The sequence below is a fragment of the Acipenser ruthenus genome, chromosome 6 (assembly GCF_902713425.1).
Source record: "Acipenser ruthenus chromosome 6, fAciRut3.2 maternal haplotype, whole genome shotgun sequence".
In the NCBI taxonomy this organism is placed as follows: Eukaryota; Metazoa; Chordata; class Actinopteri; order Acipenseriformes; family Acipenseridae; genus Acipenser; species Acipenser ruthenus.
In genome coordinates, this window is record NC_081194.1 from 68,603,023 (window position 1) to 68,626,066 (window position 23,044).

The window sequence follows — 23,044 nt, forward strand, 5'->3', positions numbered from 1 at the left end:
ATATATATATATATATATATATATATATATATATATATATATATATATATATATATATATATATTCCCCTGTTATTGAATAAAAAGCTTTCTGAACAAGAAGTAAGGCTAGTTTGGTTTGATCAACTGCCATATCTCAGTAACTTTTGGGAAGTTTTTGTAAATAGATTTGATCAGCTTGCAGGGAATTTAGGTTAAAAGGAAGTTAGCATAGTTACTGCTGCAACATATTTCTCTGCAGCAAAGTTAGTTGACAAGCCCTTGGATCAAAACTTAGTTATTTTTAATTTTGTCAGAATGCTCCTTTTTTTATTTCTATAATCTGGAATGCACTCCTCCCTTCATTTATATGATAAAACAAGAAACTGAACAGTTTCAGTCATGTACAGATTAATTTATGTATTTATTTATTTATTTATTTATTTATGGTATAATTTTATACTGAATTTCAATTTTCTGTTCAAATATTTAACATATTTTTATGTTTTATGTTCAATTTTGAATTCAATGGGAAAAAAAAGTATATGGTATATAGGTATACGTTTGACCTGAAGTGCTCATAACTGTTTTGTAGTATGTTTGATACTTTGTAAAGGTTTTGTACTAGGATATAGTCCTCTGTATTTTTACGTAAATCTGTTCAAAATGTACCTGTTTGTAATTTGTGGAAATTGTATTTACACTTACAGCATATTAGGCAGACATTGTGTAGTTTTTGAATATTACAAAATCCAGACTGCTTTTTCTAAAAAAAAAAAAAAAAAAAAAAAAAGAAACTTAATTTATTTTTCAAACTTGATAAACAGTCTGTTGTATAGACTTCAGTTTCTAGTTTATTCTTGTCTGCATGCAAACTTACATTTTGGTCACTGTGTGATGTTAACTTCAGCCCTTAACCACATATACAAATGTGTTATTTTTACAACCTGATATTGAACTGAGCAATATGAAATGTTCGGTCATATTCACAAAGCTTTAACTCATCGGTTATTACAATAAATACAATTTTAGTCAGGAAACTGATGTAGAACAATGTTGGGTTCTTTAACAGTTTGGACAAGATTCTTGAATATCCAAACTAATTTTGACCTTGAAAAAAACGTGAAGCTTTGTGAATAGGGCCCATCAAGTCTGACATCAGGTATTTTGTTACGTTTTTGATCAATACCAGAAGCATTTAAGGGCTTGTTGATTTTTACACCATGTTCTGTTATTGAGAAGCAAATTAAAGAGCTTACATTTTACATAATTAGTCTTTTGATCATTGCTATCCAATGGTTTCTTTCCAACCTATACAGAACTTGACAACATGTACACTGTTTATCTTTCTGTAAGTTTGTTGTCAGATGGTACAGTTTATGAGAACTATTTCCCAAGCAAACATCCATCACAGGAGAAAAAGCAATACATAGAAACACAAGATAATTACCATCAATAGAAACTATGTAGATAGCTGCTGCTACTATAGATCCATTCTCTTTTATGAATCAAATAAAGTTTGTAATATCAAACTTTATTTGATTCATAAAAATAGTGGCACCATCATAACTTCTGATATTTCATTTGGAAGAATACAGACTGTCAGGATTTCATTAGATTGGAACTTTGTTTTCATCAAAATAAACTGATAAACCCATTTAAAGTGTATCTGCTGATACACCTCGTCTCAGAATATTTGTCTCAGCTAAATGAACTACAGTGTTCTGTACATTGCAAAAGGTGTGGCATAGTTATGTGTTTTATTTAGACTTAAGTATTAACAATGGATTTCAATTATTTACATTTTTGTTTAGTTTATTGAGGACACTTTAGATCCTAAAGAACTATTACAAGAATTATCAAGCCATCATTTAGCAGATTTTGCTGACTGAAACTTTCATTAATTTTGAGTTTGATTTCTACAAATATACTGGTGCCAAATTCACAAAGAAGCACAATGAAACATTAAAACTAAAACTCAGAAACTGTAATTCAACTACTCTACACCCCCATTTAGTAAGTAAAACTGAATGTACTAAACTCAACAGTACGAATGAATGACATAATTAATGTAGTGCCTGATATATCTTTAAGATAAGTTAAATGTTTAGTGAAACTAAACATTCTGTAGTAGTAAACTAAACTGAAGTGTGTACACGATATACCTTTGTGCTGTTAGTTTTAAATAGCAATAATATACTGTATCAGTCTTGCAGGCTGCACATTGTGGTTCTGAAATAAAGTAGGATATTTTTTGTGTGTTTGTCTTAAAGCAGCATATTTTGATCATATGAAGATTAAAGTTGGATCTATCAAACGGCTAGACACTCTAATATCAGGCCAATAATTTGGGTATGCTGCCTCCTGTTCTCTTTTCTCCTTGCCCTATGTCCGAAATGTGAAGCAGCAAGGTAGTTAAACTATAATCTCTGTTAAAACAATCTGTGGTATAAAATATTTGCTCAATCCTGACATAGACTTGCAAAAACTAACCCTAAAACACCCTTTTGTCAATCTTACCCTTCCTGATTTTACAGTATCACAGGAAGAAAAAAATAATAATTAAATGCTGGGTTTTGACTTGCATATGCTGGAACAGGAAATTTGAACAAGACAAACTTTCAGACAGAACTCAGTGTTGAGCCAGTTACTAGACAATCAAATTACAAATCCAATTTAGTTCAGGGGTTTAAGTCAGCTTTTATAGGAGGTATCTGTCCTTGCGTTTGCCATACTTTAGAGCTTTGCATGTATCTAGTGAAACGTTTGTCCAGTTGTGATGAAGATTACCTCCCCAATTTAGAATGTGTCCTTGATCAGAAGAATTGGTCACCCAGGAGATTGACAGTGGATGCCGATAGGCTACTGGCTTCTGGAAGGCAAAGGCCATACATACCTGCAGGTATCTGCTTGAGCTCACCAGGAGCCTGGCCAGTAGAGGACACTATGTGTGAAACAGACACTGCTGATTTAACTTAACCCCACCAGGCTGTGTGTTTGTACTGTATGTCATACTTACAGTAATTCTGAAACTACTGAGAATTGCTTATAAATCATGAAGAAACTTTGGTTTGAACATGTGGGGTTATATGGATCTGTCAATATGTGTTTATGTCAAATGTATTTTCTGTGGTAAATACAAGATATGAGTAGTAGATTTATTTTATTTACAAACTTAATTTAAAAACATTGTATCTGTTCGAAGTGAGCCTTGTAGTTTACAGCACAGCAAGTTGGTACAATGGAAGCAGCTTTGAGCTCTTCTAATCCATGTTGTATTTCAAACTACTTTAGCAGTACAATAAATATTTGTACTGTCCTGTTTACAGATTTAAAGTTTAATAAGGCTGGGCGACAATACTTCTTTTTAAATCCCTCTATGGATGTTTCCAAAGCGAGTTGTTTTTGGAGGAGCTTAGCACACCCACTAAGCATTGTATTAAATGATGGTCCCTAGTCAGTAGCAGCAAGAACTCCAGCAGAAGAACAATCCTCACCTGCTTTTGCAGAGAAGAAATACCTGCTGTTTGAAGAGTATCTGCTTATAAGAACAAGTAAGGGCTAAATAAACCTTCTCTTATGATAGATTGACAAAGGGCAGGAGGTATTATTATTATTATTATTATTTTACTGAATACCAGTACATAACTCATCCAGGTTTATACAATGGAACAGAAACAGCAATGGTTTTGAAATGCTCAAAATGTCATATTTCTTTTTTATTGCATTGTTGTATAAATACTGTACAACAGGGTTACCATCTCCTAAGCAATACAGAAAAAATAAATGTATATGAAAGACAAGAAGAAACATAGAAAAAGAAAAGTCCAGATTTATCAGATTTGTCAGCATTTAGGAAATGTTAATTGCGGGGGTGCACACACATACTGTAATTACAAATAATAATTGGTTTCCTTGTTTGTTATGACCCTTCTTTCTTGGTATCTCCTTGTTTTCCTCTAGAAGATTCACCATGAAAATATTCTTTATGTTTGCTTGTTTGGCTCTGTACTTCCAACTGGTCATCTGTGTTCACAAGGATCTGGAGTCTGAATGGCAGGCCTGGAAGGTGACCTACAAACCACAATACACCAGGGTAAGAGGGAAGAGGGAGTGGGATGACTTTGGTTTGGAAATAAGGCAGATTAAGATAAAGCAGGTTAGAAATAATTGTGGGGAAATAAAGATACGGACTGATTGTAAGGTAAAACTAATAGAAAAGTACACTAATTTATGCATACACATGTTGGTCTACACTGTACAAGGATAAAGACCGAACCATTGAAATCTCATTGCATTTAGGGCTGGGTTTTGTAAAATTGGCAAAATGAAAGGCGTTTATACACTTTGTATTGGCACAGACAGTCTCCCCTGCACTCCCATGTCCAATCAAACATGCTATATGTACTTTTTAGATGAATGAGGAACAGAAAAGAGCCACATGGGAATCAAACTACAAGATGATCCAACAAAACAATCAGCATGTTCAAAGAGGGAGAAAAACAATCACAATGGGCATGAACAAGTTCGGAGACTTGGTAAGAAAATGCATTCTCATTGAATTTGTTTTTATTCCAGTGACTTTTCCCCCATAAGAAATGTAATTTATTTAAACCCTGTGCTCTCTAAATATCCCCATGAATAGTTAAGCCCCAGGTTTTTTAACATACCTTTCACTCTGACATTCTATTTTTTTCTGCATGACAGACCTCTGAAGAGTTTACTGTGATGCTGGGTCTGTTTCAGAAGAATACAGGAAGGGCTGCGGTTTTGTCCGCCGAACAGCTCCGCACCACTGCCAGCAAGCTGAACTTAAACAGCATTGATTACAGGACCAAAGGCTACATCACTCCAGTAAAGGAACAGGTGGGTCCCGCCACCATCATCTCAGAGGGATTAACTATCCTAAAGAATCAATGACTGAGGATGAATTCACACCTAGCATCCAATAGCTTCCAGTCCACTGCCTGACCTTTTCCTGATATCAACACATTTTCAGATTTTCCTCCAACTTCCGTAGGGTGAATGTGGATCCTGCTGGGCATTTACTGCTGCAGGAGCTCTTGAGGGGCAGATGTTTAAGAAGACAGGCAAGCTAGAGTCACTGAGCGTACAGAACCTGATTGACTGCTCACGGCCCCAGGGGAACTATGGATGCCTTGGAGGGTTGATGGACGGTGCCTACAAGTATATGCTGGCGAGCAATGGGATCCAATCAGAGGCTTCCTACCCATATAGGATCCAGGTAAAGCAGTTTTCTTCTCTCAGGGGAAATTATTTAATTAGTGTTTTAATATTGTAGACATTGTTTGCAAATAAAAGCAGGTGACCAATAGAACACATCAGCTCAGCAATCTGTAATTAATACAGTATATATATATATATATATATATACAGCTCTGGAAAAAATTAAGAGACCACTACAAAATTATCAGTTTCTCTGGTTTTACTATTTATAGGTATGTGTTTGGGTAAAATGAACATTTTTGTTTTATTCTATAAACTACTGACAACATTTCTCCCAAATTCCAAATAAAAATATTGTCATTTAGAGCATTTATTTACAGAAAATGACAACTGGTCAAAATAACAAAAAAGATGCAGTGTTGTCAGACCTCGAATAATGCAAAGACAATAAGTTCATATTCATTTTTAAACAACACAATACTAATATTTTAACTTAGGAAGAGTTCAGAAATCAATATTTGGTGGAATAACCCTGATTTTTTCCAGAGCGCTATATATATATATATATATATATATATATATATATATATATATATATATATATATATATATGGGGCAGCAGTGTGGAGTAGTGGTTAGGGCTCTGGACTCTTGACCAGAGGGTTGTGGGTTCAGTCCCCAGTAGGGGACACTCCTGCTGTACACTTGAGCAAGGTACTTTACCTAGATTGCTCCAGTAAAAACCCAACTGTATAAATGGGTAATTGTATGTAAAAATAATGTGATATCTGTATAATGTGAAATAATGTATAATGTGATATCTTGTAACAATTGTAAGTCACCCTGGATAAGGGCGTCTGTTAAGAAATAAATAATAAAATTATATATATATATATATATATATATATATATATATATATATATATATATATATATATATATATATATATACAGTATATATAATATATAAAATGGGGGATGGAATTTAGAACTGTAAAACGTAACACTACAATCTGTATTGACAACGTTCCTACTGCTTATGTGATGTGCTCTGTCTAACTTTTCTTTTTCCCATTCACTCATCTAGGATGACCTTCCCTGTTCATTTAATAGCAGCAAAGTGGTTGCCAAAATCACTGGTTACAACTATCTTCCGTTTTATAACGAGCAGGCACTGGCTGATGCAGTAGCAGTTTTTGGGCCAATTTCAGTAGGAATTGACGCTAGTCTCCTTCAATTTTATCAATCTGGTAGTATTAACTTTTCATTAATCATTTAAGATTTGGTTTGTAAACCCAACTTTCACTCCTATTTTAACTTTTTTCCTTGCAGGAATTTTTAATGATCCTAAATGCAGCTCGGAGAAGATAAACCATGCGGTCCTGGTGGTTGGGTACGGATCAGTGGCTTCCCAAAAATACTGGATCATCAAAAATAGGTATATATATATATATATATATATATATATATATATATATATATAATATATATATATATATATATATATATATATATATATATATATATATATATATATATATATATATATATATATATATATAATATACACACAGTACTGTGCAAAAGTTTTAGGCAGGTGTGAAAAAATGCTGTAAAGTAAGAATGCTTTCAAAAATAGGCATGTTAATAGATTATATTTATCAATTAACTAAATGCAAAGTGAGTGAACAGAAGAAAAATCTAAATCAAATCCATATTTGGTGTGACCACCCTTTGCCTTCAAAACAGCATCAATTCTTCTAGGTACACTTGCACAAAGTCAGGGATTTTGTAGGCATATAGTCAGGTGTATGATTAAACAAGTATACCAAACAGGTGCTAATGATCATCAATTCAATATGTAGGTTGAAACACAATCATTAACTGAAACAGAAACAGCTGTGTAGGAAGAATAAAACTCAGCTAACAAGGTGTGTAGGAGGAATAAAACTCAGCTAACAAGGTGAGGTTGCTGAAAACAGTTTATTGTCAAAAGTCATACACCATGGCAAGACTGAGCACAGCAACAAGACACAAGGTAGTTATACTGCATCAGCAAGGTCTCTCCCAGGCAGAAATTTCAAGGCAGACAGGGGTTTCCAGATGTGCTGTCCAAGCTCTTTTGAAGAAGCACAAAGAAACGGGCAACGTTAAGGACCGTAGACGCAGTGGTCGGCCAAGGAAACTTACTGCAGCAGATGAAAGACACATCATGCTTACTTCCCTTCGCAATCGGAAGATGTCCAGCAGTGCCATTATTTTTTAAAGCATTCTTACTTTACAGCATTTTTTCACACCTGCCTAAAACTTTTGCACAGTACTTGTGTGTGTGTATATATATATATATATATATATATATATATATATATATATATATATATATATATATATTAGCTCAATATAAATATGTATACTGTATATATATATTTTTTAATTATCTTTTATGTTTCATGTGTCCCTTTTGCCAAGTGAAAGACATACAGAAACTGACTGTATATCTAATCCTCCTTGCCAGAGAGTAACACACAAATTGTATCAATATCTGGTTTAACCTCCCGGCTAGTGAGCAATGAATTCTGCAAATACAGGGTATTCACACAATGTCTCTTCCCTCCTCTCTGCTTGAGACTATGCCTGACAACACAATACGATAACTTCAGGATTCATTGAGGAGACAAATCTCTAATGGAATCAAGGTTTTTATACAGTACTACCTGCATGATGGTTGTCTCCAAGACGTCCAGGTTTTATTGGGAATCACACAGGCAGTTGCAGTGATACGTAGCTGCCACTCGGGTACCAGCAATGGTAGCCCTAGTGCCGAAGGACATTTATACAAGTGTACATAATACAAAACGCAAAACAAGTGATGCATAGTTCACCCCCTAGTCTCTGTGTTACTTTGGTTAAACACATCTGCTAAATGACTAATTAATAATAACTGAAGTGAAACAAAATAATTGGTCAAAAATTATTTATGACCTGGGATATGTTAATACAAATATCAAAACAATCACAATGATGTTGAAAAAGATATTGCAGGAATATATACAACAAAGCAGAAAGCCAAGGAAAGTATTGCATTGTGTTTTAAATCTTGTAGCCTGTTCAATAACACTTTAATAAATCATTCATTGGCAGACATTGTGCTGTGCTCTGAATGGAAGCCTTTGTGATGTTTCTTTATTGAAACTGGAAAACAGAATTTGAATCCCAGTGAGAGATGCTGCTTATTTTATGATATATAACTTAAGCGAGCATCTGAATGGAGTTTATCTTTCTGAACATTATGCATACTGACAGCCTCTAATGAATACTAATTTCATTGTTATTTCACAGTATATTGAACCTTCCTGATTAAATACTATTGTTTGTTTACCAGCTGGAGTGCCTCATGGGGAGAAGAAGGTTACTTCCGTTTGGCAAAGGATATGAACCGTACCTGTGGAATCAGTAACTACAGTGTTGTTCCCACAGTATGATTCCACCCTGCTCCTAGGTCCTTAATGGGTGGGCTGTTTAAATACTGAAGAGCTCATGTGAATCTCACCCTTACCTGCAGTGACGGTGCAGTGAAATTATATGTAAAGCAATCTACTGTAATAAAGTTTTACAAAATAAACTTGTTTACATTTACAATTGCAGCTTTTAAAGTAGTTGTATTGTTAATATTTACAAAAGAAACTCCACACTGAATTCTGTTTGCTTGTTTTTTCAGGAACATTGTATAAGGCAGCTCCCTTAAGCTTTTTTGTTTTCCTAGTGCTGTACCCACCCTTTACACATTTAGCTAAGTTTTAGAGTGTAATGTAATAAACAAAGCTATATCAGTACTGTATTATGTAACATTGTAGCATGAAACTAGAGAGCTTTGGACCGTATTTCAAAACCATAAACGTAACTACATAATGCTGTGTGGAATCTTATACTCAGCGTCACTTTCAATCAGCTAGTTACGTCTGGTCGCGCGTTGAGGCAACGCAATGCGATGTTGTTTCATTCACTATTTCTTGCAATATGGCATTGCAAATACTGACACCCTGACAGGTACAAAATCCAGACAGCAGCACATGCACCTTGGCCTGGCCAAATCTGGTGCCACAAACGATAACATAATTATTTAGGACAGGTTGGAATAAAAGCCTAGACTGGAATAGGATTGTGATGCCAGACCCCTGGCCTCAAATACAAAAAGCACAATATACTGTACAAGTAACAAACTGAAGGAAATCCAGTTGGGTCAAATTACTTTCTGGAAATGTTCTTTCTCTCTGTCACAGCAGAGGAGCAGAATCTCTCACATATCAAAGGTTTTTAACAAATGCAACAAATTTTTTATGTAAAAAAAAATAAATACCGGTATTTATCTGATTAATACCTGTATCATTCTCTTACAATGGTTTGCAGCTCTCGAGAATAAAGCACTGTAGAAACTCATTATGGTATGGGTAATGTCATGAACTGGGATTATCCCTCCACTTCCTATGCTGCTGGTATTTGGCTCCCATCTGTACATGCAGACAGAAAGTTAATATCTAGGGTTAACAGCAGCTGTTTTTCACACAGTTGCAGACTGACTAAACTCATGATGCCCTTACGTTATCAGTGATAATTCAGAAATTTGACTTTTTGAAGTTAAAATATCGAGAATTACGGTTACCATATGACTCCATGTACACTAGGACAGTTTCGGACAGTTGAGGGCTTCCAACTCACATCCCAATGTATTTTTTGTAAGAGTAGTCCTGCTGTGAAAGGTACCTGAGACAGCTAAAATGTACCAGAATCAGTACCAGAGTCAAAAAGCTGTCCCATCAGGTCCTAGTATACTGTACATGGAGTAATATGGTAACCCTAGCTAGAATTATTAGTAAGCATGGTCACCAATGATCAGTTGTTAGCAGAATCAACAATACTGAATGGTAGAGAACACATATAGTAATAGTATAATAATAGATTTGAATCGGATTATTGATTTTGTCTTATCTGTTTATAGTCTTACTGTATTGTTATAGTTGGTTATGTTTGAATGTGTAGCTTGATTTTCCCTCTGTAAACTAGATGCTGCACCATCAGTTGTAATAATAATGATAGAATGTCACGCAGCCAGATTTAGGAGTGTCTGCCACATAAAAAAAAAAGTTTCTTACAATGCTTCAGGCAGAATTCAAATGTATTATCAGAAACCAAACATTAACTTGATAAAATACACCCTTTACTATGTAACACAGTGATGGTGTGACCTGTACATGTTAGAATTGTGGGAGTTCCTTTAGGTAAAGTATTATGAAAGGGCCCTGGATGTAAAAAACAACATGGGACTGTAGAGCTGTGAGTCAGCATTGACTGTGCCATGTCACCTCACTCTGCACCGTGAAAGCCATATGGTCAACAGTAGACAATCTGACACGAATGAATCTCCTCAGCCCAGTGACTCGAATGGAAAAGGAAGTGCTGGACGTTAACTGCAAACCAGACAGATCAAAGACAAACTTTCACATAGCTATTTTTTTTTTTTTTTATCAAATTGAGAGGATGTATTTTACTTTGAGGAGGGCATGAAGGTGTACTGATTAATTCACATTGTGCTGCAACATTAAGACTTTTATTTTGACATGGTCACAGTACAGGTAGTTTGTGATATACAGTCACCGACAAAAGTATTTGGGAAGTTAAAAAAAAAAAGAAAAACCACAAAGAAAATTATTTCTATAATTTCTATTTGTTCTAATGAAAGATACATTACAGTAGAGGTTCAGCTGTATAATAAAACAACAAATTATTCCATAACATGCATAAAATGAAAAATAACATGCAAAAACTAATTTCATAATTTGACAAAAGTATTTGGGCACCCTTACATTTAGTATTTTGTGTGCCCGCCCTTTGCTTCCTTTACAGCTTGCAGTCTTTTTTTGTATTTTGAAACCAGTTCCTGGCATCTTTCTGGAGATATTTTTGCCCATTCTTCAACAGCTTTGTGTTCTGCAGTCGACTTTGGTTTCCTTTTTGCAACAGCAGCCTTCAAGTCAATCCAAAACATCTGGATGGGATTCAAGTATGGGGACTGAGATGGTGTGGCAATGTGGCTTGCATTGTGCAGGTGTAGAGGTGATACAGTGCTCGCACAACAACAAACAGTGTTCACGTTTCTGTAAAATAAAGAGTGGAGTTTGATGCTACAGAAATATTTTGTCCATCTCCTTCATGATGACACTTATCCAGTTAGCAAGTCACTACAATACATATATTTTTATTATATGTTGAACAGCCTACACTATCATGTGGTCCATTGTTTCATTTCTCCATTTAGTAGCTTATTTATATATTTGTTGGGGTGGGCATGCAACTTCGGGGTTGCCAATGTTGTCGATGTTTGTTGAGCTTTGATTCTGCATTCCATGTGCAGGTTACATGGTTACGTGTAGACTCGCCGAGGAACATTGGTATGTACTGTACACCTATGATAGCTGCTTGGCAGGGTATTTCTAACAGTCCATTGTCGTGTAGTATTCCAATTCTGTGCATTTCACGCGTAGCTCTTGTGCATTTCTGCTATATTGGTAATGAATGCGCAGGTGGTTTTGTGAGGCACAAACACATTTGTGAATTGAGCAAAAAACTGCTATTTTCCAACTTCGCGCAACTGTTTTGTGCTGTATTGGAAAACAGACATTTTTATGCAAAAGCACACATTTTTGCGAGGCACAGATTTTGCGAGGGGACTGCACATCGCTTCGAATATCTGGGCCCATATGCCTTAATTCTGTTCTGACCATCTTTACAGCTCCCTGGTATTCTAATGCTCATGTACAGCTTTTGCCAAAAGATTTGCACCACCTAGAATTTTTGAATTGAGGCATACTATTATATATGTGTTCTCCTGTTGCGCCCCATTTTCAAATCAAACTAGTAACTGTCACCGTATACCTAGCAAAAGCCTACCTCCACCTTAACCCGCTAATTTCAAAAGTAGGCGCTTTGAATGACAGGCTTGAGCTGACAAATGAAAGTTCACAGTTGGTACCGGTCTTGAGAAACGTCTCATTTAGCGAAGCCCTTTTATCATATTCAACATGCAACAAAACTAAACATCAGATAGTTGAACAGACCTAACTTGCACTTATTCTTCAGCACAGCTAGAGTCACTGGAAGGTAAGGCAGAATGGCTCGCTTCATCCTGCCGCGGAGACGTCGGTCAGGGGATTGTACCCAATACTCATTAACCTGCTAATTTAAAAGTAGGCGCTTTGAATAACAGGCACTTGAGCTGGAAAATGAAAGTGCACACTCGGTACAGGTATTGATGATTGACAGTCATTTAAACAAATGAGAGCATTCTGGCGCTGCTTCATACGAGATCTGTCAGATCTGGGTGAAATGACTGTGACAGTGAAACTATACTAACAGATCACTGAGATGACTGACAGCGACCCCTAGCCATTCAGAGTGGAACGGAGACGGGACAGAAAGTATAAAAACTAAACTAATTATAGATGATTTCTAAATTGTTATTTTTGGTATGAAAATAAAAAATAGCGAGTGGTTTTACCAACGTTTATCCTATATAAATTTATTTCAGTGAACTCTCATTTTTTGGGAATTCGATGTTTAATGAGTTTTACCGATTAATATCGAAAAGTAGCAAGCATGTATATAAGCAGGTCAAAGTGTTTAAACTGTTTGGTCTATGTCTGTGTGAAGGCTAAGGCCTGGGGAGAGACATGCGTGTAAACCTGGAAAGGTATATATGTGTTTTGTTGAACCGGTAAACATAAGAACATAAGAAAGTTTACAAACAAGGAGGCCATTCGGCCCATCTTGCTCATTTGGTTGTTAGTAGCTTATTGATCCCAGAATCTCGTCAAGCAGCTTCTTGAAGGATCCCAGGGTGTCAGCTTCAACAACATTACTGGGGAGTTGGTTCCAGACTCCCATAATTCTCTGCGTAGCTGTCCGGTTTTTGATTCGCTAGAACTTGAACTTGAGTGTAATTAAGTGTTCCAAACTGGAACTAGATTAGGTTTGTTGTTTATTTTGTTTTGTAAATAAATAAATACACAGGCACTGCCCTGTTGAAACACACCTGTGGTTTTTAGTGCTGTTCCTTTTACAAGAAGGCAGTGTTAAAAGTCCCTGAAGAGTGGCAAATCAACCCCACTTTGCCACACTCACTACAGATTATAGAATGTATAATTTTTTGCTTTAACAAACTAGGCTTACTGTATTTGTTCTTCAGTGCTTTCTCATAGAAGTGACAGCCTTGTTATGGCTCTCGTTTTGGTAAGATAGTTATAATTTAAATCGCTGGAACAGTAATTGATTTCTTTCTGTTCCTAGTTGGTGCTTTGTTTTATGGTTTATTGCCCCTACAGGGCTTAATCAAACCAGTTCCTTTAAAGAGATTGGGGGTTATATGTTTTTCCAACCAGAAACTATAAGTATCAAACTTTACACTGGTGCGCCTGATAGCCAGCACAGGTCTCCTCTATCATAGGTGTACTTGATCCTTAATTCAATTTTTTTGTTCCTTTTGATCTGGCTGTCTCATTTGTTAAATCCAATGTTGGTAAGTTAAACCAGCTTATAATGTATGGAAAGTGTTCACAATATTCTGAAATAAGCTTTTGTTCTCAGACCCTCTTTGTGCAATTACACTAGTGTTTCTGAAATTTGTATTGACTGCACAAGCACTATTTTGCACATTGAATCTCAGGCATTTAGGAGTATGGGATACACAGAGGTAAGTTAGAGGTCTTTTATGAAATCATGCTGTATTTCAAATATTGGTCAGATGATAAAATAAAATAAATAACCCTTTATTTAAATACAATTCTTAGTCTTCACAAATTATAGTGCAGAAGTATGGTGTCCTTTTTCAACAGACTTCTTTCCTGGATCCTGCTGCCTTACACTGACTTGCATTGTACTCTCCAAATCTCCATTGTACTGCAATTCTCAACAGGCTCACACAATACTGGTAGTTCTGCTTATACATCCATCATTAGAACTGACTTCAAATGTCAAGAATACTTACATTATTTATTATTATTTAGTGATTTAGCAGAAAGTCTTACGTCTCATCCGAAGGATGCTTGTACTCAAGTGTGTAACAATGTGATTCAATATTGCAAGTTGACCAAAAATTGATAAAATACTAGGTCTATTAAAGAATAGATTCACTACAGTACATTTTATTTGAAATCATTAAACCTGAACAGAACAAACAATAAGCCCTATATTATTTCTTAATTATGTATTATAACAGAGTTAACCTCAGCAAGAAGAGGTGACATTACTTGCCCAGGGGTAATATGGGGAACCCCAAAATCTCCTCATACACTGCAAACACTAGTTTATGCACTACACCACATTATGCTATTGTGGCAGTGAACCACAGATTTAAGAATACAAAAATGCAGAATTATCCAGCTCTGAAATAAAGGTTATGTCATGAAGGCCAATGTCTCAAGAGCATGGCTTTTACTCCTTAACCAATGATTGCCCGTTTCCATCTTCCCCAGAGTGTTCAGACCCTGCTGTAGCCAGTGGCCTCAGGCAAGGAAGGTAGAGTAAGCTTATCCTGTCTGGATGAACTGTCCTGGTTCTTTGATGCTGGCTGAGCCTTTTGCTTTGGCAGCTCATTCATTAACATTTAAAAAGAGGCACATTTTAAGCTGATGTGGAGGCTCGGTGCACTTGTGCTCTCTATTGACCCTCTGGATAAGCAGGTTATGTGCTACAGATATCCAAACCCTGCTTAAAGATGTAGTGGGTTTTCAGGATCTGGATCTTTCAACTCAGTTGTAATAGCTTATGGTCACTCTTCAGGGATAGGGGGGTGTGGCAAAGTGGCTAGTGAAGGGGAACAGGTGTAGCGGTGATGCGATGCAGGAGTGAACAGGCAGACAACGGTATACAGTGGAAAAATGGTGTTTTATTTATAATCCAGGTCTGGTGACCGTTAACTAATAAACCCCCGGCTATACACACCAATGTGTAAAGCACGGGGATAATAAAACAGGGCACAGTCCCGAACAAAAAGAACACACGGTCACCAGTCCTGGGTGAGTGCAGTCGTGCTGGTGCTTAGTGCAAACACAAGTATTTCCGTGACGTTTAGTGCAGTGGTGCTCCGGATTGTGCTGACCCTCGGCGACAGCTCCGGAGATGTGCTCTAACTGTCTGGTGAAGTAAAACACAAACAATTACCACACAGACAAACACAACACCAAAAACACGTATCACGTCTCTTTTATTTTCGTTATTGAGAGCTCCTCTCTCAGTCCTTCTCTCTCTCCCGTTTAACCCAAACGAAGGAAAAGAACAGCGTTACCCTGGCCCCTATATGTAATCCCGCATGATATCTAGGTAAACGGTTGCAGCTGCCTTTTTACTTGCAGCTGCCCCTTGTTTACCTGTCAAATCAATACGGTCTTACAACAGAGTCTCGCTTCCTTCCAGGCTGACCCACTTCCCGGTCCCGGAAACGAACTGTCAGGCCAGCCCTTCCAGATACTTCTCCTCCTGTTCTTTAGCGCCCTCACAGGTCGGGAGGAAGATTTATCACCAGAACTCATTGTATTTCTGTCACATATCCCACCGCTCAGAGTGGAGCCGAAGGAACACTCGGCTAAATCTACCTTTCCCATTGCTCCCCCCTCCCGGGAAAAATAATCCGCATTTTGGTGGTCTTTCCCCGCACGGTGTACCATATGGTACATGAAGGGCTGCAACGCCAGATACCACCGAGTTATCCGGGCATTGCTATCCTTCATTGTGCTTAACCACGTGAGTGGGGCGTGGTCTGTGACAAGATCAAATGAGTGTCCCAGCAGGTAGTATCGTAAAGAGTGAGTAGCCCATTTAATGGCCAAACACTCTTTTTCGACTACGGAGTAGTTACGTTCCCGAGGTAACATTTTTTTGCTCAGGTACAATATCGGGTGTTCTACTCCAGCTACTTTTTGGGACAAGACTGCACCCAAACCTACATCCGAGGCGTCGGTGTGGAGGATGAATCTCTTGGTGAAATCTGGGGTAATAAGAGTGGGGGCCTGGCAAAGTTTACGCTTAATCGTATCAAACGCCCCCTGACACTCAGCTGACCATTTAATTAAATTTGGAGCACTCTTTTTGGTGAGGTCGACTAACGGGTTAACCACTGTGGCGTACTCGGGGATGAAGCGGCGGTAATAACCGGCTAAGCCCAGTAGTGACCTCACCTGAGTCTTGGTTTTGGGGATCGCTGCATCAACCAAAGCCTGGATTTTGGTGACCACAGGTTTCACCCTTCCATTTCCCATTACAAATCCCAAATATTGAGTCTCTGTTTTGGCAAACGCACATTTTCTCAAGTTAGCTGTCAGCCGGGCTGCCCTTAGAGACTGAAGGACGGCTGCAAACCTAGCCAAATGCTCTCGCCAGGTGGAGCTGTAAATCACCACGTCATCAATATACGCTGCTGCATATTCATGATGTGGGCGTAAAACCTGGTCCATCAGTCTCTGAAAGGCAGCGGGCGCACCATGTAGCCCAAATGGCATGGTTTTAAAGTGGAACAGCCCTTCTGGTGTTGAAAATGCGGTTTTCTCTCTGGAGCTGCGGGTTAAAGGGATTTGCCAGTATCCCTTCGTCAGGTCCAGAGTGGAAATAAACCTCGCTTTTCCCAGTCTGTCTAAAAGCTCGTCGACCCGAGGCATGGGATACGCATCGAACTTAGCAATAGCGTTCACCTTTCTGAAATCTACGCAGAAGCGGTTGGTGCCGTCTTTCTTAGCCACTATGACAATAGGACTGCACCACTCGCTCCTGGAAGGTTCAATTACCCCAAGCTCGAGCATATCCCATACCTCTTTGCGCACGCCACTTCGTCGACTTTCCGGGATCCGGTACGGTCTCTCTCGCACTGTGACACCTGGTGGAGAGATAATGTCATATTCAACTAAGTTGGTTCTGCCGGGCACATCAGAAAAAACATCGCTGAACTCCTCAATAAGCTTACGCAGCTCTCTTTGCTGATCCGGAACCAACTGTTCCCCCATCGAAATCGCTCTTGTGCTCGGGGTCTCTGGACAGGGACCTAAATCATCCTCCATATTGCCTGGGGCTATAAATAAGACCTCCCGTGCCTGCCAGGGCTTTAACAAATTAACATGGTAAATTTCACGTTCATTCCGGCGATCGGGCTGTCTAATTTCATAATTTACTTTCCCTATAGCCCGAATCACCTCATATGGCCCCTGCCATTTAGCACACAGTTTTGATTCTGATGAGGGAAGTAGCAGCATTACCTTGTCCCCTGGTCGAAAGGTTCGAATCCGTGCATTTTTGTTGTAATGCTGCTGCTGTCGGTGCTGAGCCGATCTGACGTTGTCTTGGGCCAAACGACCGACCAAATCCAGGCGATCCCTTAGTAGGAGCACATACTTCACTACATTTTTGGACGAGCCTTTGTGCTCCTCCCACCCCTCTCTCAGCAGGTCGAGAATGCCGCGAGGCTGCCGGCCGTACAGGAGCTCAAAAGGGGAGAACCCCGTTGAACTCTGCGGCACTTCTCTCACTGCAAAAAGGAGGTAGGGAAGAAGCGATGCCCAATGTTTCTGCTCTTGTGTTACAAATCGCCTCAGCATCGACTTTAAGGTCTGATTAAAACGTTCCACCAGACCGTCCGATTGTGGATGATAAACGGACGTCCTGATGGGACGTATTTTCAATATTTTGTACACCTGCTGTAACGTATTGGACAGAAAATTGGTTCCGTGATCGGTCAAAATCTCCTTGGGGATCCCTACTCTAGCCATAATCTGCGCTAACTCGGTGGCTATTGCAGCGGCACTAGTGGACCTCAATGGAACTGCCTCCGGGTATCGCGTTGCATAATCCACCACCACTAATATATGCGTATACCCTGAGTCAGAAGGTAGCAAAGGGCCCACTATGTCCATTGCAATGCGTTCAAAAGGAGTGGAAATAATCGGCAGTGGGACCAAAGGAGCGGGGCGCACTCGACCCGGCGCTACTCGCTGGCAATCTGGGCATGTGGCTACATATCTCGACACATCAGTATGAAGACCTACCCAATAGAATCGAGCCAATATCCGTTCCCTCGTCTTCTCGGCTCCGAGGTGCCCCGCAAAAGGGATATCATGCGCCAGCCTCATGACCTCGGTCCGACAAGACGGGGGAACCAACAATTGTGTTACAGGCTGTCCTGTGCCCGCGGCTAGGTTTACCCTATATAGTAATTGCCCCTTGATACTGAAATGTGGATATACTAGCGCCCCAGCGCCGTCAACATCCTTACCTTCAATGGACCGGACCTGCCCCCAAGCGTGCACCAGTGACGGGTCATTATGTTGGCCCCACACTAGGTCCGCGCTTGAGTACCACGGGTCCGGTACATTGAGAGGGGCCGGAATAACCTCTGCTCTGGTCGGTCCAGTAACCTCGCTCTCTCGGTCACACTGCGTTCCCACTCCCTTCGACTGGCGTTTGTTACCCTTGCAGCACTCTCCCACCAGACCCCAGCCTTGTCTCACAAATGCTCCCTCCCATTTCGCGGTCCGTCTCTCCTTATTTGTTTTTCTAGGACGGAAAAGAGGGGAAAACATTTCAGTGTGAAAAGGAAACACATCACCAATTCGTTCCTTTTTTTTTTTCTCTGCCACGTTTACGTGTGTGGCTGAGACTGCCATTATTTGCATCAATTCTTTGAATTTTGGCCAGTCTCGACCCAGAATAACTGGGTGTGGCAACCTTTCCGCCACCCCGACTACAAGGTGACGTTTTATCGGTCCTACCGATAAATATACTTTTAATGTGGGGTATGCCGCCGTATCTCCATGGATACAGGAGATGGCCACCTGACCTCGTGGCCGCCACGACACACCGCCCAGGAGAGCTGTCCTAATCAAAGTCTGCTCACACCCTGTGTCCACTAATGCGTGGGTTTTCACATTCCCTAACACAACATTAATCAAACAAGGCCCCTCCCGACCATTTTCCCCACGCTTACCAGTTTCAGGTGCCCAATTGCACGCGGCCACGTCACACTCCATGGCAGCGGGGCATGACCTGGCCAGATGTCCCGGCTGGTGGCACCTAAAACAGATAGGAGGGACAGAGGGGGCATAGGTCATAAATCTGTCCCGCTGCTGGTATGGCAACGGGGCAGGGGCAGCACCTCTACCCCAGCTGGGGGCCAACCTTGGTCTCCATGGGGGGGAGGCAAGGGGGCCCAATGGGGTCGGTGTTCTAGGAGGTCTGGGTCCCTGGAACGCGGGGGGGGGGTGGTGGTGGTGGTGTTGGAGGAGAGGGAGGGAGAGGTCGGCTGCTCCGAAGGGCAGGGGCCGACAGGATCCCGATCCGGGCAGAAGTCAGGGAGTCTTCGAAGTCTTCAGCCAATTTGACCGCCTCCTCCAGGGTGTCGGGGTTGTGGCGCCGTATCCACGCCTGGGTTTCGGCGCCGACCACATGGCAAAATTGCTCTACCACAATGGCTTCCCCCATCTGCTGGGCGGTCTTCTTCCCGGGGGTCAGCCAATGCACCATGTGGTCGCACAACCGCTCTGCAACCACCCTGGGGCGTGTCTCCGGGGCTCTCCGGTACTCCCTAAACCGCGCCCGGTGGGTCTCCGTGGTGATGTTCAGCCGGCGGAGGATAGCCTGCTTGACCAGGTCATACTCGGTGGCGTGATGGTCGCTCATGGCTTGGTAGGCTGCCTGAGCCTCCCCAATCAGGCAGGGTCCCAACTGGCTGGCCCAGAACTCCCGCGGCCAAGCCGCCGCGGTAGCCAGCCGCTCGAACGCCACCAAATACGCCTCCGGGTCATCCTCCGCCGACATCTTCATTGCCCGTGCCTTCGGGGGCGACATCAGCGGTGTTGTGGTAGGGGTCGTTGCTGCGGCAACGGCCAGCCCTACCCGTTCAATGAGCGCCGTGTAGCGCTCCTCCCTCCTCCTCTCCTCTGCGTCGCGTCTGCTCTCCAGCGCCTGCAGCAGCTCCGCCAGTGCGTTGCGATCCATGATCCCGGATCTGACACCACGTGTGGCAAAGTGGCTAGTGAAGGGGAACAGGTGTAGCGGTGATGCGATGCAGGAGTGAACAGGCAGACAACGGTATACAGTGGAAAAATGGTGTTTTATTTATAATCCAGGTCTGGTGACCGTTAACTAATAAACCCCCGGCTATACACACCAATGTGTAAAGCACGGGGATAACAAAACAGGGCACAGTCCCGAACAAAAAGAACACACGGTCACCAGTCCTGGGTGAGTGCAGTCGTGCTGGTGCTTAGTGCAAACACAAGTATTTCCGTGACGTTTAGTGCAGTGGTGCTCCGGATTGTGCTGACCCTCGGCGACAGCTCCGGAGATGTGCTCTAACTGTCTGGTGAAGTAAAACACAAACAATTACCACACAGACAAACACAACACCAAAAACACGTATCACGTCTCTTTTATTTTCGTTATTGAGAGCTCCTCTCTCAGTCCTTCTCTCTCTCCCGTTTAACCCAAACGAAGGAAAAGAACAGCGTTACCCTGGCCCCTATATGTAATCCCGCATGATATCTAGGTAAACGGTTGCAGCTGCCTTTTTACTTGCAGCTGCCCCTTGTTTACCTGTCAAATCAATACGGTCTTACAACAGAGTCTCGCTTCCTTCCAGGCTGACCCACTTCCCGGTCCCGGAAACGAACTGTCAGGCCAGCCCTTCCAGATACTTCTCCTCCCGTTCTTTAGCGCCCTCACAGGTCGGGAGGAAGATTTATCACCAGAACTCATTGTATTTCTGTCACAGGGGGGAAAAAACATTGGAATTGTGCAGTGTAGCTACATTAGATGCTTATCAGCAGTGAGCAATGGCAGAGTATTCACAGAAAATATATTAATGTCAATATTTCTACATTTATACTGCAGTGTTTTAAAGCCCATGTACAGTACAGGGCATGAAGGTACCACATGATTTGCTTTGTTTTTTGAAGCAGTTATCAGGACTAATATGTTGTAGCATCAATCATATTCATATTTGCTCCCTCATACTCTAGCTGTCCTACTCACTAAACAACCTGCTGTTTTTCTCAAGGGCTGACATGATTAGAAGCCAGTCAATGAACCTTTTCACTATTAAGTACAGAATTTGTGTATTAATTAGATCATTTAGACATTATGCATGGCCATGAGCTAAAGTCTGAAACTGCAGACATTAGCCAGCTAATATCCAAAGTGTTTTAGAAATTAGCTAATGTCCAAAATTGGTTACAAAGGAAAACAACATCCGAAAACAAGCCTATAACTGACTTGCTGTGCTATTCAGGAGTCGACTGGGTCTTTTTAGTCCATATACAGAGGCAAGGCTTCTTATTTAAATGCATTTTACTGTAACATTTTTATTGTAATAGTATACAGATATGCGGTATGTGTGAGTGTGTTTAGATAAAACAGTTTCAGCAAATAAAAAACGAATAAAATAACAATAATAACTGTGTTAATACATGCATGAATGATGTTCAATTATAATTAGGGCTTCTGTTTTTCAGTTTTTATGAATTACATTTGCAGTGCTTCTGTTTAGCTATTTTTGAGTTTTATATAGGCCTAAATGTTTGGGTTTTTTTTTTTTGAGGGGGGGGGGGGGGGGGGGGGGTTGCTTTTTATATACTGTATGCAATTATTGTTTTTAGTTACTTTCCAAAATGCTTTGGCGGTTTTTTTTTTCTGTCACAATATGTATAGTAACTCGACAGTACTTGCACACTTAAGTTGTACTTTCTTTCCTTTGCTGTCTTCCACTACGAAATCCTTATGGTCATGGGCACATTCTTCTGGGGGGTTTTGTGTGTAGTCATTTTTTCACATTTTGCAAAAAATTTCAATTCTATTTAAAATTCTCACTATCTAAGTAATATGTTGCATATCTGACCGTCACATAACCGCCCTGATCAATAATCCACCTCGCTAAATTATCAATCAATAAATAAATTATAAATATTAAAATTAGGCTATGTGAGTAATGGTATTAGCAGCAAGTACAACATCCGCGATGGAAACAGAAAGAAAGCGTTATAGCAAACAGCCTTTTGTTTGTGCGTTCCCCTAAGAGAGACGGGCTGTGTGCGTGTGTCAGTCAGCTGTGTGTAGCAGTGACGTTTCAATACACCAGTTGAGAAAGCTTTGTGTTTTACTCTTTTTTGTGCTATGTGTTTATATGATGTAGTGCACGGTTGCAGATATTGGAAGCGTGTTGTTGTAGCTTTTAAATGCATTTGAATTAAACAAAGCAAGCTTCATAAACGCAATGCTTACCGGCAGTTTGTTTAAAATAGCCGAAGCAATATTTAAACCGAGCTTCTTATCGGCTGTTGGAAATACCAAGAAAGAGTGCAAAGTACCGTCACAGAGATGTTAAGAAAGCAGAACCAGGGAGGCAGGGACTTCTAGAGTTAAGAAAGCAGAACCAGGGAGGCAGGGTCTTCTAGAGTTAAGAAAGCAGAACCAGGGAGGCAGGGTCTTCTAGAGTTAAGAAAGCAGAACCAGGGAGGCAGGGTCGTCTAGAGTTAAGAAAGAAGCCATCAGTTGCAGGTTACTGTACATTTACTGTTTGTTTTGTATTTTCTTTAAAAAAAGCTTTGCGTGGTAAACCACATAGCAACACTGTGTATTGTTTATAGCCTAATTAATCTTGTTTACATTTGCTCACTTTTAAAGTGTTTAAAGCAGTTTGAGTGTTGTTTTTGTTCGCTAATTTACTTATGCATGTGTAAATATAATTTTCTATAGATGTTTGCAAATCCGACTTTTTCACATATCCGCCTATACCACAGTCCACAGGGGGTCGGATATGCGACGTTCTACTGTATAACTTTTAATTCCTCGAG

At 40.2% G+C, this 23,044-nt stretch overlaps 2 protein-coding genes across 3 annotated transcripts; one reads left to right on the forward strand and one right to left on the reverse strand.

Annotated features, from left to right (window-relative positions):
• The first annotated feature begins 43 nt into the window (after positions 1-43).
• Positions 44-8,804, forward strand: LOC117410991 (procathepsin L-like). Of its 2 annotated transcripts, XM_059025732.1 has the most exons (8): positions 44-3,532; positions 3,942-4,074; positions 4,394-4,516; positions 4,686-4,844; positions 4,999-5,223; positions 6,253-6,415; positions 6,498-6,603; positions 8,548-8,804. In XM_059025732.1, exons 2-8 carry the CDS (start codon positions 3,952-3,954, stop codon positions 8,645-8,647), a joined length of 999 nt encoding a protein of 332 aa, XP_058881715.1. In that variant the 5' UTR covers positions 44-3,532; positions 3,942-3,951; the 3' UTR covers positions 8,648-8,804. The 2 variants fall into 2 exon arrangements, with proteins under 2 accessions (XP_058881715.1, XP_033873872.1); XM_034017981.3 differs by having other exon boundaries at positions 44-4,074.
• A 6,365-nt stretch (positions 8,805-15,169) lies between these two features.
• Positions 15,170-21,244, reverse strand: LOC131737329 (SCAN domain-containing protein 3-like). Its single transcript, XM_059025733.1, has 2 exons — positions 19,183-21,244; positions 15,170-15,350 (listed from the first exon to the last, which is right to left on the reverse strand). The coding sequence occupies exon 1, from the start codon at positions 20,190-20,192 to the stop codon at positions 19,422-19,424; it is 771 nt and encodes a 256-aa protein (XP_058881716.1). The 5' UTR covers positions 20,193-21,244; the 3' UTR covers positions 15,170-15,350; positions 19,183-19,421.
• Between the last annotated feature and the right edge of the window lie 1,800 nt (positions 21,245-23,044).